Genomic DNA, 17303 nt, shown 5'->3' on the forward strand with positions numbered 1-17303 from the left:
AGGCCCCTTATCATGGAAAACAATTCAAACTAAATCCCTACAAAGTGTGCATGGCTGAGGAAATCTCAAAAAAAACCATTTCAGAAATATTTATGTCATTGCTTGCAACAGTCCAGTGATATCTTTGCAATGAAAAAGAAGAGATAAAACCCACAAACTTACAGATTTCAATCTAAAAATCCAAGAGGAAGGGAAGGAAACTGCACATAAAGGTACCAACTTCTATCGTATTTTCTCCAAAGCAAAGGATAAAAACTTCAAATGTTAAGAGAGAAGTATTAATCCCAATACAACAGCAAACAATTTTCACAAGTATCTGTTCAAGGTAGTCACTGGGACCACAGAGAAAACCATATCAACAGGTTTCAAGTTTTCTTTGCTGTTTCTTCCTGTATTGTCCGAAGGGCTTTAATTAAATATAAACTGTAACATGATCTGAATGAAAAAAACTGTGTCTTACTTTATCACAGCTAAAAAATTACTTTACATATAAACTTCTACTAACAACATGAACTTCATGAATGATACCCGCTCCAAACTCTGCTACTACTCCCCCCAGTCACTGGCAACTCAGGCCATGCATATTTCCTCCACGCAGCTCAAAGTAACACCAGAAGTAGTGGGGTTGTTTTTCTGGAGGGTTTAATTTCATCCAGATGTGAAACACATGTGCCTTTCAGCTGACAAGGTTCAGTGGTGTTAAATACTTGATGTCAACCCCATCTTTAGTTACACCAGCCTAGTTAAGCATGCAACGGGCTAGCTAATGCAATAATACACTTCTTAAGAAGACTGCTCAGGTTTCTTAAAGAACTATTTTAAAAAATAATGCAGTTCTATTAACAGGCACGTTATTCTCCCCTTTTTAAAAAAATCCACGCGCTCACCCTCATGGAATATCATGTCTGTCTAAAACATCAAACCAGTGGCTTTCATTGCAAGCACAGAGAAGGGAGGGAGGGTACCTTAGCAGACATTTTCAGGTTCTCTTCCCAAAACTAACAATGCATTAAAATGGTGATCCTAGCAGGAGGTTTTTCTACAGTACTCACTGGCTACCTATCACTGACACTACCTTCTTTTCTCCAAATTCCTATTAACATATACAGTCTCTATGTTAGCATAAATGGTGATTTGTCAGTAAAAAAACTGCACTAAAATAGATATTCACAATAAGCAGATCTGTGATTATGCATAACCACAAACAAGCCTCCTAATCATGTAACAAAACAGAGTGAGACTACAATGACAAACAACGATATGCATCAGGGGCAGAGGAGGGGATAAGGAGCTGTGTTTTATCTCCCAGGTACCAATTCACGTAAATAAAATCAATTTCACAGTTAGAATTTTACAAAAAGATAAATAAATGATGGAGAAGCATAAACAAACCTGCTCCACAGTATTTCTCAGACCACAGCTATATAAGGCAAATGCATCACCCATGCATTTCAGACTGCTTTCCTTGAAGATCCAAGTATAAAAAAAGTGTGGAATCAAATAGTACTAAGTCACAGAACTGCATAAAGCTTAGAGTTACACCAACACAGTTCCAAAACAACAGTTCTGTTGCTACAGTATTTTCATTTTCGCTTACAAATAGAAGTAAATGAAAAGAGTAAACAAATGCTAGAGAGTCTAGACAAAATATTTTAAAATTGAAGCATACTTAAAATTGTCACAATGTTTACATGGCCTAAGAACATGATATACTTAGAAGTAGTAGCACAATTAAAAAAAAAATTCAAGTTGCACAAATTCTGACTTAGCTGCAATGGTACAATGACCAGGTTTTTAAATATCCAACTTCTCTCACACTTTTTCCACCCCAGGAGGCATTTCCAAACATAAAAATATGATTACTAGAGTCGTAGGTTGCCTTGGCTTTCTGTGGTTGAAATTTAAAATAAGCTCTTGTAAGTGTTCTCAGGCTAAGAAAAAAAAGAACAGCTGAACTGTAAGTGAAGACTCTAATTCTTTAGACATTAAATGCATTATCTTCTTTCATGGTTGTGTACACATGCTAAATATGACAATTTAAAAGTAGAAAATCATGTGCTATGAAAGCTATCAAGAACAACAATCCACTGCTTTTCCACGGCAAAACATCAGAGCACTGAACATTTTATTTTTCTCCTTAGGGGTTTCTCTAGAGTAGACTTGTATAATGACTATTTTAAACTCAAAACAGAAAAGACAAAAAAGGTGGAATTGCTAAAAACAAAATCCTGAAGTACTGGAGCACCTCAAAATTTCTTCTAAGGAAGAGAATTGTTCTACAAAGGGGAGCTCAAACAGAAAATGAACTACTGAAGGCATTCAAGCAGGGGGCAAGTATGAACAGCCAAAAGCTTCACATTGCAACAAAAAGATTAAAACAAAAACCTAGAACACAGATGATTTTTCAAAATACTGTTCTCTCTTCCCATAACAGTATCATCTGCTGCAGTGTGCACTGATTCATCTATTTGGAGGGGTGGGGGCTGTTTCAGGGAAAAAAAATAATCTTAGTAAATCAACCAAGTCCTTTTTATCAGAAATCACTGCAGAGGAACCAAACTTACGAAGTTGACAGAAAGAGTTCCTTTGCGCTGCCTCATCTGCATTCCAAATGCTTCTGATCTGGTTCCTTTGCGTCTTCGCGTCACCTCATCTTAAAATAAAGTTAAATGTTATTAATATCACATCCAGACAGACTTAACTTTCAGAAGCACCACAGATATATAGCCTGGTACTCTGCACTTCAGATCAGAAACGACCTGACAGTCCAAAGAAGGCAAAACTGTTGTGTTTTACCTGCCCCACCTAAAATCAGCAGGGATTAGGAAAACCACATTTTGCTTATCCTCACAGGTGATCTCAACTGCCTCATGACACAGAGTGAATTACACTCATAATTTGTGCAATTTTAGCTGGCAGGATCAGTTCCAGTATTGTCAAATCCTGTTCTCCCTTCCAGTCACTCAGTTCATGGAACAGCTGCTTAATTGTTATTGTTACGATGTAATACATAAAGAGTTAAAACTCTGCCAAGTTATCTGAAGCACCCTGTAAATCTTTCTCATGAATGAAACCCTAGAACACTCAGCTTTCTCTTTCAAGTTTTGATTTGCTTACTTCTTAATGCTGCCTCTAGAGACATTCAGAAAGATTTAACAGTCTCACTACAAAGCAAAGAACCCAAGATTTAATTACCCTCTTTATCCTTTGCTCCCAATGTCAGCCCCATCATCTTGGGTCCAGCTCCAAAGATCTGCAGCTTTTTTAGTTCAGTGTTTCTACTCACTTCTCCTCCCTCTGCCTAAAAATAAAAACAAGACCACATTAGCACAAACCACCAATATTTCCCCTCCAGGTTTCTTCATAATTTGTTTATATTCCACTCTCCCACAACATCTGCTCAGCAAAAGAAAGGAAACAAGAGGCATGAAAAGACATGATTTTCTGTTCCTGAAGCAAATGAACATATGCAAATGGAATATAAGACAGCAGTTTTGCCTCAAATTTCCAAATTATTTCGCATCTAGTATTACAGACCAACTACAGAAAGTCTCCTATACAGCAAGTAAAAGAATCAGGTTTGACATTTAGCAAAAAAATAAGAATGCCACAGCAACATTTTCCAAAATCACCATGATTCAGCCAAGTGCCTGGATTTTAACACATACACTGCTTCAATGGGATTTTGTTATCTGTTTCCTTGAGTAGAAACATCCACAGGACACTAATGAGTTCCAACCAACTTCCTTGAGCTTGGCTGCTCCTGGGTTTATTTGCGATGAAACGTTATGAGTACAACTCAGATCACAGCTACTCAAGTTGCAAACTCGAAATCTGAGGTGAAAAGATCCATTTGGTGACAACTCCATGCCCCTGCCAGTGTTGTTCCCTGAACTGTTCTGTCCAACTGAACTTTTTCCTGTTTCCCATTACTGAACTGCCTCATTTTCCCACATCACTGCTTCTAACCTAACAATAAAAAGAACAAAAAGAAGAATATATCCTGCTGTCATCTGCAATGCAATCACCTCGGAATTCTTATGTTGCCTCCTTATACCTTGAAAATCCTTTCTGACCTGACATAGAAGGCCACTAAACTGTCCCTGTTTAAAATCTTCCAGAAACTCACTGATCTTAAAAGATATCAGCAAATCTATCAATTTTGAAGGTGGGTACCTAATTTTCCAAAGGTTATTATTCAAGTAACTTCCTGATCATACTTCACCTGTTATTTTTCCAAATTATGGCCTGATACGTCATACATGTCCCTCAGGGTGATAGGCTTTCACAGCTTTTAATCAATAAACAAAAACAACTCTTCCAAAAAGTGTTTAAAATAAGTTTAAATACATCTGCAATTAAGATAAAAAAAGAAAGATGACTTCCATTTATTCAGCCTAAAAGAGTTGTTTTCCTTGCTTCCGGAAGACATTCCAAGAGATTTCGTTTCCTAGGCATTAGTACTCTACGGAATTTTTTGTGATATTTAAAGTCCCTGTTCCCACTGAACTGTGTATGCAGTGTGCTAACGGGCATCTTTCCAAACTAATTATTGCTGATATTCTAATTTTGAACATTTATATGTTGCTATTAAATTATTTTCACTGTAGATATATGTTACCAACTTCGTAAGCCCACTGTGAACCTGCGTGCTAACCGGAAAATTTTTCCTCATGAATTCCTCACTTTTTGGATAATAAACCACAAGGAAACACACCTGGAGACTTCCCAGTCCCTCATTTTCCATTTGAAATTCATTAACTCAACCATTCTCTCAACTAATAGAACCTGACAGAATCAACCTACGTTATATTTTTCAGCATAGCCATCATTTCACCAGCATTTATGAACAATCTCCCCAACTTCTGCTATTCTGACCTAAGACAGTTTTGTCAATGACACATGAAAAACAATTTTATCATATTCACTAAAAATAAATCATTAACATGCAGCAACATCTCTTTAGATTTACAGCTGAGTTTAAAAATGCATTCCCTGAATATATTTTCATAACTCCATTACCCACATTTGCTGGGATTCCACTAAACCTAAGTGGATGAAATCCATTCACAGTTTTGAAATAGGAAAGTTTGCTTTTTGAAAAGGAAATGTTTTTTAAAAACCCAGATTCCTACGTAACCTCATGAACACTGCCAGGATATTGATAGTTTAAGGTGTGAATACCAAAAGCATTCAGAAACCTCACTGAGTAGTTTTTCAGTGGTGTCCTTTAAGATTGTTAAAAAACCAACTCAAAACTGTGAGCACATGGAAGTGGCGATGGTGCATTCCTTGCCATTTTCTCACTGCTAACAGCACAACCTCACTTTTGTATTATATGTTCTCCACATCAGTGAAATGAGCTTGATTAAACTGTGATTCTATTCTCATCTCCTCTTTGTGCTGAAGAATACAGATATAATTTTGTTTCTTTCACCTTCTCAACTGAAAGTACAACTCAAGGGCTTTCCTTGTATATAGGCCAATCCTAATAACATGATCCAGTTACACTAGATTCACACACACCTTCTTTTTCCACTGTCCCACCCCCATTAACTTTGAAACATTTGCATCCCCACTCCTCCACCCCCAAATGTGCAAGAACACAATAGTTACAACCAAGAACCAAAATATTTACATGTTTGGGGCATTTTGTCAGCATATCTCAGAGCTCTTTTGTTTCACAATTTTGTTTCACAGCTATTCCCATGGATGGAAATATTTCAAACTAAAAAATTGAAGCTTATTATGTTATTCTCCAATCAACCAAACTTCTTCTAAGAGAAACCTGAAAGCAGATATACTGCTTAGAAATGGTTTTAAGTTGAGAAAATTCTCTGGGCATTAAGTTAACATCCTTTGAAAAGACAGCACTTTTTGTTCCAGTACTGCATTTCTTTACCAGAAATCACCATGACGTAACCTCATCAGACAGATCCCTTGTCAGTTAAAATACACCCTAACAGATCATCTATGAAGATACACTACTCTTTTCTAAGAAAGTACTCTCTTAAATTTAATCTTTCCTTAAGGATGTTCTCTTTTCCTAATCTGAATTAATCCTCCTTTTTTTCTTTACAAGCCCTTAGGAACTCAGTTGCCCTTCTCCAATTTTTATTTGTGAAAGCTTTCTTCACAGAAAAAGAGAATAAAGCATTCAGTTTATTTTCTGAACAGAATCTCTTATCATCAAATTATTATTTTCCTATTCAGATACAAAGTTTTCAACTGACATTGGATTGTGGTGTTCAGATTCTCAACCCACCCTATCCACAGAATCCCATTCCCTATTTTCTTTTATTTTTCACACTCTCTAAAAACCCTGAAATTTGTTTTTTTTTTTTGAAGTCTGACACCCTCTTCTATTGCTGAGGATGTTTATTTAAGTAATTTTTCATTACTATCTTTATGCTTTCTTATTCATTCTTAGGCAAGTTATCTTCAAGAAGATGCAGAGGATTTTTGGAAAGTACTTTTAGCACTTGAAAAAGATCTACAGGGATGCAGGGGCCTGTGGAGTTATCCATACTCACTACCCAGGCATTGGACTACTTGGCACACTACATACAAATCATTCAGATGTTTCAGCTAGAGCAGAATGACATTTATTTAGCAGTCTTTACATTACTTGCATATTACCTGTTCTCTGAAGACTATTTAGACAATCCCTAGTACAATTCCAGGTCTGCAGTTCAAACAGTAAACAGCATCCTGTCTACACTAAGGGGCTGCACTGACATCTGGAACAATTTCTCCATGTTCTCTGATATTTACCCTGTACCATTTAGGGCTACTGAGGAAAAAAAAAAATCTGTCTCTAAATGCTGTTCCAGAGATGACTTATGATAGTTACACACAGCTTCCAACACAGCCAGAAACTAATTCTCCTGGCTATGCAAGTAGGTTGAGTTTTTCCTGTATTACTCAAGTCATTTCAGCCATGTTAATAACTGTAATGCTTAAAAGACAGGCTTTTATTAGGCTACAAGCCTAATAAAGGGCATTTAAATATATATGCAGATGATCCAAATAAAATAATCTTTGATTTCTGAAATGCAGCCCCTTTAAACAAAATGAAGCAGCTACACAGTGCCAGGACCACCACAGAATCATTTTTCCAACAAGGAGAAATGAGGACTACTGTTATTCCATTGAAATCAGTAGGAGAAAAGATCACCCAGGATCTTAATACCACAGTGATGCTTCTACACCATTTATGAGGAGAAGGTCATACTGGCATTTTCCTGTAAGATTCAGTAAAATCCTAAAAAGAATTCCACATAGTGAATGACCACAGTTCATTCAGTGTTCTCAGTTTTTCTGAACAGCTCACCAACAATGCTTTATTTGAGAAATCTGGTAAGATCACAGCCTGAGACCACTTATGTGATACCTTCTTACGTGGCTACGATAAATTACATCAAGTCAGCTTCAGTCAGCTAAAAAAACAGACTAAAAAAAGACAATTCAGCCTAAATCAATTGTGACATCAAAGAAACATGAAAGTTTATAAGGGACACTCAAGTATATCAGTGACAAGAAAGATGCATTTGAAAAAAGGCAGTTTAAGAGCATTTGAAAAAATGTGGTGGTGTTGAAACTAAGTCTAGAATGGCATGAAGCAAGTAGGAAGCTGGTTGCATATAAATCCAGCTTTCGCCCACGCTCTGCTGATGAGCCAGCAGGGAGCCACCAGATTTCATGTGAAGAGCCTTAGGATCCTGCTTGCAATGGATATCTTGGTCAAAAGGTGAAGGCCTGCTTTAAATAGTGCAATAGAGCCATCAGGACAAGACCCCACAGTTGTTTCTAATGAGACAGCATTTAAAATAGTGGTGATTCAGTCTGAATTGACATTTACTGTGGGGTACTCCCAGGATATAGTATCACCTGGTAGAATACCAGAAGTTCCTGTAACACCAGTAATTCAGAAGAAAAAAGTTTTGTTTTTCAGTAGCAAAACTGTAGAAATCCTATACAGTTCCAGCCATCACTGATCATCTCCTCACATACTTGTTTTACTTCTTCAGAGAAATAGTCTGCCCAGCTTGAGATAGTCCCATGTGCGATTCCACAAAGACTTACCTACACATATTTGTGCCACTAAGGGGCATATTTGAAAAGGTTTTAAAAACCTTTTAGAACTTTGCACAAGCAAAAGCTTTAACATAATTAACAAACAGCTTTCTATCTGTTTAGTGTTCACAGAAGTATTCATTACCAAGGTACTCAGGCCTCTCATCAACAAACAAAAAGCAGCTTTTAGAAGTTTTGATATAAACAGTGCATCTACCACATCAAAACAGGCCTCAGAAAGACAACCTCCTCTGGATTTTATTTAGATGGAGGCTGCTTCCTGGTGGTGCTTCTGAGCAGGCTCCCACAGCCAAAGGCTGCTGCACTGGTCTCTGTAGGAGTGGGTTAACAGGTACCTGGGATTTGACACGCCTGGTTCTCTTCAGCACAACATTCATTCTTGAAGCCTGCTTTGGGGAAGCCTGGGCATCTGAGCTGAGGTCCTCAGCCTCCACTTTTTCCTTAAGATCCAAGTTAGGCTTTTGGATGCCCTAAGGGACCAGAGCACAGGACACCGTGATGATTGGTCTGGCAGTGCCAGTCATTCCACAGCCTGTGAATCATTCTGTTTGCTAAGAAACAGGACAAGTGAAGTCACACAGCATCACACACACCATTTGGACAAGAGGCCAATTAATCCACACACCCTTCAAACACGGAAACCCAATCTCAACTACCAACTTATCAAGAGAAAAAGAGATCTTTGCAAGTAATCATATCCTTTGTCTTGTTTTCCTTCCCAATAGGGATGACTTCAATCCTATAAAGAAATACCCAACAATAACTACACAAGGTGACATTATTATAAGTTCTAGCACTATTCTGTCACAGGTGAGTGTGAGGGTGGTTGTAGCTTTGTATGCAGAGCTGAAGCTTCTAAAAGCACAGGCCCTATGTCCTACTTTTGTATGCAGTAACACAGCACTCTCTGTGCTGTTTGGGTCCCCTCTTCATACAGTGAAGGACAAGTATCTCACCATAAGGCTGACTCCGGACTGGAAGAGCTCATAGGGATACAGGATCCGTTCATAATGAGACTTGAGTAAGGACCCTGTGCCTTTCCCTGGAAGGTAGCCAAGCCGACTTGCCACTTTAGACCATTTCTTCTCTTTAGTGACTACTTCAAAGCCTCCTTTGCTGGCAACAATCTGAAATGGATAAACAAAAAGTTAAGGGTTTTGAGCTGCTCTCACCAACTTGCATAAATCAAGAATCAATTAAACCAACCAAATGTTAAAAGGTTCTATAGAAAAGTGACAGAATCCTGGATCTAGCTTTTGTTTCCCAAAAGACTAGTACTTTAATAACTAAGCATTTCCTTAGACTCATTACTTCATACATTTAACGTAACAATTTATCTAGTAAATGTAAATTGCATACTGTCCTAGACAGGAGGAGTCCAATAGTTAAGATTTATGATGTGTTGGAAAAAATACAAATCCTACCATCAGAACAAACTGAAAAGTTAACTCTCACCAGACTTGTACTCTGATGCAAAACACAAGCCTGCCCAGAAGTAAAGCCTATTCTAACAGATCCCAGGCAGAAGGGAGTGTTGGAGCTCAGAACTTCAGAGTTAGAGAAACTCCCACAAAACCCTGAATGGGAAAGAGACTACTATAAAAAGAGGAAAAAGGGAATTTACCTTCCAATTAACTCCGTCCAGTTTTTACACTGGTTTGAGACCAGTAATTCACATACAGAACTATCACTGTTTACATATAAAAAACAAGACCATTTGCCTCCATGTAATGATCATAACAGCATATGAGTTGCTTCCTCAGAAACACTGGCAACATTTCCACTGCCTCCATTCCTTTTAAAGTTTCACTGCCAAGTAGCTAAAAACACCAAGGGATTATAATTTCATTTATATTATTGCAAGACTAGTACCATTTCTGCAGCAATGTAGTTTTGCGTTGCATTTCTTTGCACAAGGACCACAAGGACCAAATTTCATGCTTAATGTTTCACAGACTGTTAAAAACCTCAATGCAAAAACATTTGCATTGAGTGAAATTCTTCGTTTGCTTTTGAGGTTGAGGTAAATTCAGAAGTCTAATTGCGATAGTGACAAGCAAATTTGTTAATTTTAGTTCTTCCTATAATCATAGTTAAATAAAACACTAATATTATCGATCATTATTTTTCCTCATATTTACAGAAAAGTTCTAGAAAAGCAGTTTAAAATTAAGTCAGTCCTAAATTTCAACTTATCTTCAAAATTTCCATTACAATTTGTTTTCCAAAATTATCTATACATGAACAACGGCTAGAGAAGCCATTAACGAACCATATGAGCTTAGACCTGCAAATCTGCAGCCAACTAAAATGTTCCAGCTCATAACAGTGACCCAGATATTCCCCAGTACCCGATACTTTGCATATCCCAGTAAACCACCACAGACACACAAAAAAAAAAAAAAAACAACAAACCAACACTGAAAGGCATTTTATCAGCTTTTCTCTGCACTTTATCGGCACTTCCAGACTTTCCAAAGTACTTGACTTCTCTTTCTTTAAAAATAAAACCTATTCAGATCTTTACATTTTTACTTACCTGTGAGAAAGGAATCTTGATGGGGAATGGAAACTGATGCTCTAACCTAGAAGCACTAGAACTACCAGAACTTCAGTCTTTACCCTGTAAGAAGAAATCTACCTCTGTATATTAACAAGCCATCCTTAGCAGCTAAGTTGATAATGATACATATATTTTGCCAGTGCAAAAGCAAATTCCAGCAATTCATTTGTGTGTAAGCTTTGAAAGACAACACACCAAATATGACTACAGCAGAATAGATTTCTAGCCAGCCTTAAGCCAAGTTTGTTTTTAAAATTGAAATAATTGTTCCTGAAGCTGACATTATAAATTCTCAAAGATGCATGTTTATAAAAACCTCTGCTGGAAGAGAGGAGGGAGCAAGTACAACAATTAACTACAGAATTGCTAGTTCAGAGCTGAACTGCACACAAGCACAGTGCTGCCATCCCCAAAGAACACCTCAAACTCCTGCAGCTCCACCACATGTGAAAAAGGAGAACTAAAAAGCAAGTGGCCAGCTGACACCAGGATATTCAAGCTACAGAAGGTAATGAATACCTGCTGTATAGAACCCAACCAAAGGCAACTGATTTAACTATGCTATGACATGTCTGCCATAACCATTCAAATTACAAAAGTTGTTTCACTGTGGTTTTTTCGCCACTTATTTCATCTCCACATCAATGGGAGTGCAGTAAAACAAGCCCTCCCTGTTAGTTTGCTTCTTGAGCTTGAATGAAAAACCAAGTCCCTGCCTGACTAAGGCCTACAAATACTTACCTTGCTCAGACCATAGAGATCCAGTATCTTTCTCTCAACCACAGGGATTTTTAAATTGGATCCTTGAAGTTCCCAGAATTTTGCTAACTGATCCAAGAAGTCCAGCTTCACTCTTGTCATTGCCTGCAATCAACAAAAGCAGACAATCATGCACGTCCCAAAACAAATGTGACAAAACCTTAGAGTCCTGAGAGAAAACAAGGTAAGTTTTTATAACATTCTCATTTTCAACATGCAACTTGGCAAGGGAGGTATTTCTCAGTCATGTTAAAAAAAACCTAAAAATAGAAACACTAATAAAAATAAAATCTTTACAAACAGAAAATTGTATATGCTTTTCTCTCTGCATTTAAGATCCTATAAACCAAACTCCTACCTAACAGTTTCTTGGTTTGAAACCAAAACGCAAACTTATGAAAAAAAAACAGCATTCCAGGGAGAAACACAAGAGCAACTATTAAAATATACATTGGTGGGGAGGGGGAGAGTTACAAACAGTTTTTATATACGCCTCAACCATGCAGAGGGGCCTCCTCCCCTGAGTATTTTAGGAGTACTCAAATCACTTTCCATAAGGAGACCCATTTACAAGCCAAACGATACACGACGTTTTGGCACGTGAACAGAGCAGGGCTTTGAGGAGTGTTGCAGAGAAAAGCAAAAACCAGGCCAGAATGGAACTCACACTGCTTTCAAGAAAGCTCACACAGATTTCTAAATCATAAAATTAACCGACTATAATAAGGCCATAAAAAAATTCAGTTCATTTTAAGGCTTAAAAGGCATTATCAAGATAGTATGAGGTAACCAGAGGCTTCAGAACAGCAGTAAATACTTCAGGAGAAAAAAAAAAATCCTTGCCCGTGGAGCTCTGAAGGCTAGACACTGGCTGCTCTTACTACACACATGGTATTTGGAATTCATTTTAGACATTTCCAGTTGAATGTGAAAAGCTCTTGTGGTTATTTTGGGTAATAAAATAAAAAACAGACTTTTCTCAAAGCCATGGAGAGTTATTTTATATGAACTCTGCCACTGCCAAGTATAAACATTGATGTGGTCTACGGGTTTCTAAAGTATCCCCCATCCAGAAACCTGCCAAGATGCAAATCTCAAGCAGGGAGACCTCCTGCTTTCAGTGCAAACACAAAATTATATCAACAGTGGGAAAGCTCACCTCCAGTTCATTCAGGCGCTGAATTCGTGGAGTGAAACGAAAACTTTGTACTTCACATGCAAATGGAGGCTGCCAGTCCTAAACAGAGACAGAGAGACGTTTTATTGCTTCCAGAAACTTTTCAAAAAATGCACAAAACCAGCAGACCCCAATAATGTCTGAGTAAACAGGCTTCCAACAGTAAATGAGTTTCTCAGTAAAACTGGTGATATCATTCTCCAATTTTAAGACATTCTTGTGCTTATACAATAACGTTCCTCCCACAATATTTTAGTTTGAGGAGAAGATCCTCACAGAAGTAAAAATGTAAAAGAAAATAAGGTTTAAAACGTTTCAGTATGCATTGCTTCATGCTAAATTTAAATCAGTGGTACACCCTGGAGCTTGCTGGTTAGTTACTCTAAAAAAAGTTCCACATATCTTGTACACTGAAAAATTCTCACTGTCAACAGCAACAAAGACTAAATAAAGCACATTATAACACATCTAACGTTTTCATGTATAAAGATAAGACCACCAGTCAGGAGCCCAGCCCTTTAACAGAAATGGAGCCTTAAACAATGACCTTCTCAGCACCACCAGCCCTCCGTTCAACCACAAGTGCCTCCCAGCCCTATCTCCCACAACTGTGTTACAACATCAAAACAAGTCATTCAGTTTTTTAGCACTTCTTTTTTTAAACAAAATCTTCAGTTACAGTAGATTATCTACCTGGCAGCAAATATAAGAGGGCAAGGACACCCCCTTCCAGGTGGACAAGCCACACTAAATACTTATTATTTGCCCTGCTGCAGCACATAAATGCCTCAAGTCCAACTGTAAAATATTTACAGCTTCCAATAATGGAAAAGAGCAATAAATCAGTAAGGTTAGCGTGAAGCGTCTGATTTAGTCCTTCTTGCAGGCTGCAAATCAACTCCTCCCTCCCGTGAAACCCTGCAGTGCAAACAGCTCGGCAATCGTGGAGAAACACAAACACATTCCACGGCCAGGAAAGTTCTCGTTATTCTCAATGAACAGGACCTGGATCGGTTTCTTGTGGCCTCTCAACCTGAGCCATTCTGCTTATTTTAGAAAGGGCAGCCCCGCGGAGGTCAAGTTTTCACCGTGCCATTAAACCAACTAAACGGATTCCGGGAACCAAAACAGGCCGGGAGAGGGATCATGAAATCCAATCGGCAAACCCCGTATCTCGGTTCATGCTTTCTTTTCAGGTTTTTACTTCTCGGTGTTTTCAAGCCTCTTACTTAACTGCCACATTTAAAGTCCATTGGTACCTCAATAATTTAGGGATCTAACTGCCTTCTGCCTTGTCGAGATGATTTTCCCAGGTCACTGGGCAAGTGATCGTGAAGTAATGACCGAGTCATCGGAGCGATCAAGCTTCTGCCTCCTAAACGGCCTCGAATAAACATAATTCCCCTGCACAAACAGGGTGGCCGCGCTCCTCTTAACAGCTGACAGACTATGCTTATAAACAGCAATCCGTTAAAAACAAACACCCCCTTTTCTCTCTCCTCCCCTCCCGGAGCAAACGCCCGATTTCACCCACGAAGCCCTCGCAGCTTTCACAAGTCGGATGGTGGGGTTTTTTATTGAAGCGATAAGATCGTGAAGTCCCGGACACGCTCCCCCACTGTTCGCTTCTCGCCTTCCGCAGAGGAACCTCCAAACACCCCGCTCCGAGGTCAGAGACTCCACAGGTCCCTGGCACCGCGGCCTCTCGGCACCGCGGGCGACCTGGGAGTGGGAGAAGGCGCTGCCCGGCCCCTCACGCCCCCCGCGGAGCCCTCGAGCCGCGCTCAGCCCCCCCGGGAGCCCCCGGGCGCGGTACCTTGGGGGGCCGGATCTTGCAGATGCCGGTTTTCTCGGCCAGGCCGCGGATGCGGCCGATGAAGCCGAGTGGGTCGCTGAACTCCTCCCAGCTGGGCTCGAACACGGGGCACTCGGGCGGCGGCACGAATTCGGCCGCGTAGCGCGACCCACCGCCCCCCGCCATGGCCGCAGGGGGAGGGGGGCGCCGGCGCCGCCGGGAGCGCAGGGCGGAGCGGGGCGGGTGGGGCGCTCAGGGGTCGGGCCGGGGGCCGAGGCGCATCCCCGGCGGAGCGGACGAGCGGCGGTACCGAGGTGACGGTGGTGGTCGCTGTCCCGGCCCGGGCCGCTCTCCCCGCCCGAGCCCCACTCCTCGCGTCCGGCCCGCCGGAAGTGACGAGTTACTTCAGCCCTCCCCCGGAACTACAAAGCACGTTGCCTTCCGATCTGAAAAGTAGTCCCCCGCCACCCCTCTGCTGGTGAGGGACCTCCCGCGCCCGCCGCCCCCGGGGACGCCCCTCCGGCAGGCCTCGGCGCGCACACGCCCCGCCGACCACCCCTCAGGGCACCGCGGAGGGCAAAAAGGCGTCGGGGAGCAGGAGGGCGGGGCCGGCGCCACTTCCGCCGCGGAGGAATGTGCGAGGAAACCCGAGCCATTCAGTTCCGGTGCGGAGCGGCCGCGTCGCCCATTGTCTAGGCCGGACGTCAGGCCACGCCCAGAAAATAGGCCACGCCCCCTCATAGGGCCCGCCCTCCCACAGGCCCCGCCCCCGGGAGTGGGAGGGTCCGTCCGTCTGTCAGTGACCGCGGAACCCTCCTGAGCTGGAGGAGACCCATAGGGATCGTCCAGTCCAGCTCTTGTCCCTGCACAGGACCATCCCCAACAATCCCACCATGTGCCTGAGAGCGTTGTCCAAACGCTTCTTGAACTCTGACAGCCTTGGCGCTGTGACCACTTCCCTGGGGAGCCTGTTCCAGTGCCCAGCCACCCTCTGGGGAAGAACCTTTTCCTAATATCCAACCTGAACCTCCCCTAACACGACTACAGGCCATTCCCTCGGGTCCTGTCACTGGTCACCACAGAGAAGAGATCAGTGCCTGCCCCTCCTCTTCCCCTCACAAGGAAGTTTTGTACTGTTATGAGGTCTCCCCTCCATCTCCTCCGGGCTGAACTCCTTCAGGTTGTGCCAAGTACTCCACCGTCACCTCCCGACCTCTGGTATGGATGGATAGTCTGCTGATCTCCCCCGATGCCATGTTTTATTTCCTAAGTCAAGTAATCACAACTTAGGACTTGTTAAGTACCTCTTGGGACTCATTAAGTACCTCTTTTGCCTATCCATCGCAACATGGTATTTCCAAATAAATTGTATGTTGTTGTTTTTTTCTTTTTAACCAAAACTCTGCCTTCAGTGTTCACCAAAAGCCACATTTCACTTTATGAATATTTATTCTCCTCCGATTATTCAAACCTTGGTCCTGGTGTTCTATTTCAGGCTCACAGAAAGTTAATTTCCTCTCCCCTCCCCACCATGAGGCTTACAAGATCTGCTTCAGACCAGATACATTTACCTATGAACTCCTTCCATTTTGTTTCTATTATTATTTAATTGTGTCTCTCTCCTGATGAGCTGTACCAGAGTCCTTTGAGGAAATACATGTGTATTCTATTCCCATCAGCAGAATCAATAACGTTCTCAGTTTGAAGATAAGCAATGATTTAGCCAGGAATACCAGAGGGAAAAATCTCCATGCTCAAAAGCTTTGTTTTGAGAACCACTCTTTTGCTGATTTTCCTGTAGACTGACTCTTCAAGGTTGTTTCAAGTTTGTGTTAATATGTTTGGGTTAGTGGAGGGCTCTGGAAGGCATTGCTGGGAATTGTGCAGGTTTTCCTAACAGCAAAAAGCTAAATATCCCAAATAACCCAAAGGGGCATTTTTAAAATCATATCAGTTCTGCAAGATATCCTTTCAGAAACAGAATTTCACTCTTTTCTCTGTTACCTGCTCCAGTTTAGGGGCTATTGGCTTCTGAAACACTGGTCCATGCTGGGACTTGTGTACCCTCTGTCAGTCTTTATTCTTCTTGGTTATCTGGAGGTATTCATCACTTTCCTGAGAGAAGACTTCAGCCCTTTGTACAATGTATTCAGCTGCTCTCTGCAGAGAGCACCCAGTCTAACCAAGGGGAATCATTGAATATCCTGAGATGGAAGGGACCAAAAAGGATCATCAAGTCCAAATCCCTAATAGCAGTCTTTCTTTTGGACTTTGCCAAGACAAATTATCTACCCTCCTCTTTTCTCTATTTCATGAGAAAATCAATTTGAAGAAGAATCACAGAATATTCTGACTTGGAAGGGACTGACAAGGACCATCAAACTACAACTCCTGGCCCTGCACAGGACACCCCAAGAATCACATCATGTGTCCAGGTGTGTTGTCCAAATGCTCCTTGAACTCTGTCAGGCTCAGTGCTGTGACCACTTCCCTGGGGAGCCTGTTCCAGTGCCCAACCACCCTCTGGGGGAAGAACCTTTTCCTAATATCCAACGTAAACCTGCCCTGACACAACTTCAGGCCATTCCCTTGGGTCCTGTCACTGGTCACCACAGAGAACTGATCAGTGCCTGCTCCTGCTCTTCCTCTCCCGAGGAAGTTGTAACTCCAATGAGTAACCTCATAGCTTTGTAAGTATGTAAGTAAGCGGTTTTTTGTTTTGTTTTTTTTTGTCATACAGAAAGTCGGTTTCTTCAAACAAAGTGTTTAGAAAAATACCTGGCTCATTAGTGCATAAGCTTTTTTTTTTTCCCCAGAACACTTCATGAATTAGGAGACCATGTGTTGCATAAATGGTAAGACCACTAGTAGGTACTTCTGGGTATATGAGGGGGATTGGAGAGGCTAAAAGG

At 41.1% G+C, this 17303-nt stretch overlaps 1 protein-coding gene across 1 annotated transcript in view; it reads right to left on the reverse strand.

The window, feature by feature from the left end:
* KDM5A (lysine demethylase 5A) overlaps nucleotides 1–14577 on the reverse strand; it is a 49760-nt gene extending 35183 nt beyond the window's left edge. The window contains exons 1-7 of the mRNA XM_032687494.1: nucleotides 14413–14577; nucleotides 12579–12656; nucleotides 11402–11524; nucleotides 9054–9224; nucleotides 8433–8567; nucleotides 3196–3301; nucleotides 2565–2653 (exon numbers count right to left, since the gene is read on the reverse strand). Of these exons, the coding sequence (XP_032543385.1) occupies nucleotides 2565–2653; nucleotides 3196–3301; nucleotides 8433–8567; nucleotides 9054–9224; nucleotides 11402–11524; nucleotides 12579–12656; nucleotides 14413–14577 (867 nt within the window). The remainder of the gene's footprint in view (nucleotides 1–2564; nucleotides 2654–3195; nucleotides 3302–8432; nucleotides 8568–9053; nucleotides 9225–11401; nucleotides 11525–12578; nucleotides 12657–14412) is intronic.
* Nucleotides 14578–17303: the final 2726 nt, after the last annotated feature.

This window comes from Chiroxiphia lanceolata, chromosome 5 (assembly GCF_009829145.1).
Source record: "Chiroxiphia lanceolata isolate bChiLan1 chromosome 5, bChiLan1.pri, whole genome shotgun sequence".
Lineage (NCBI taxonomy): Eukaryota > Metazoa > Chordata > Aves > Passeriformes > Pipridae > Chiroxiphia > Chiroxiphia lanceolata.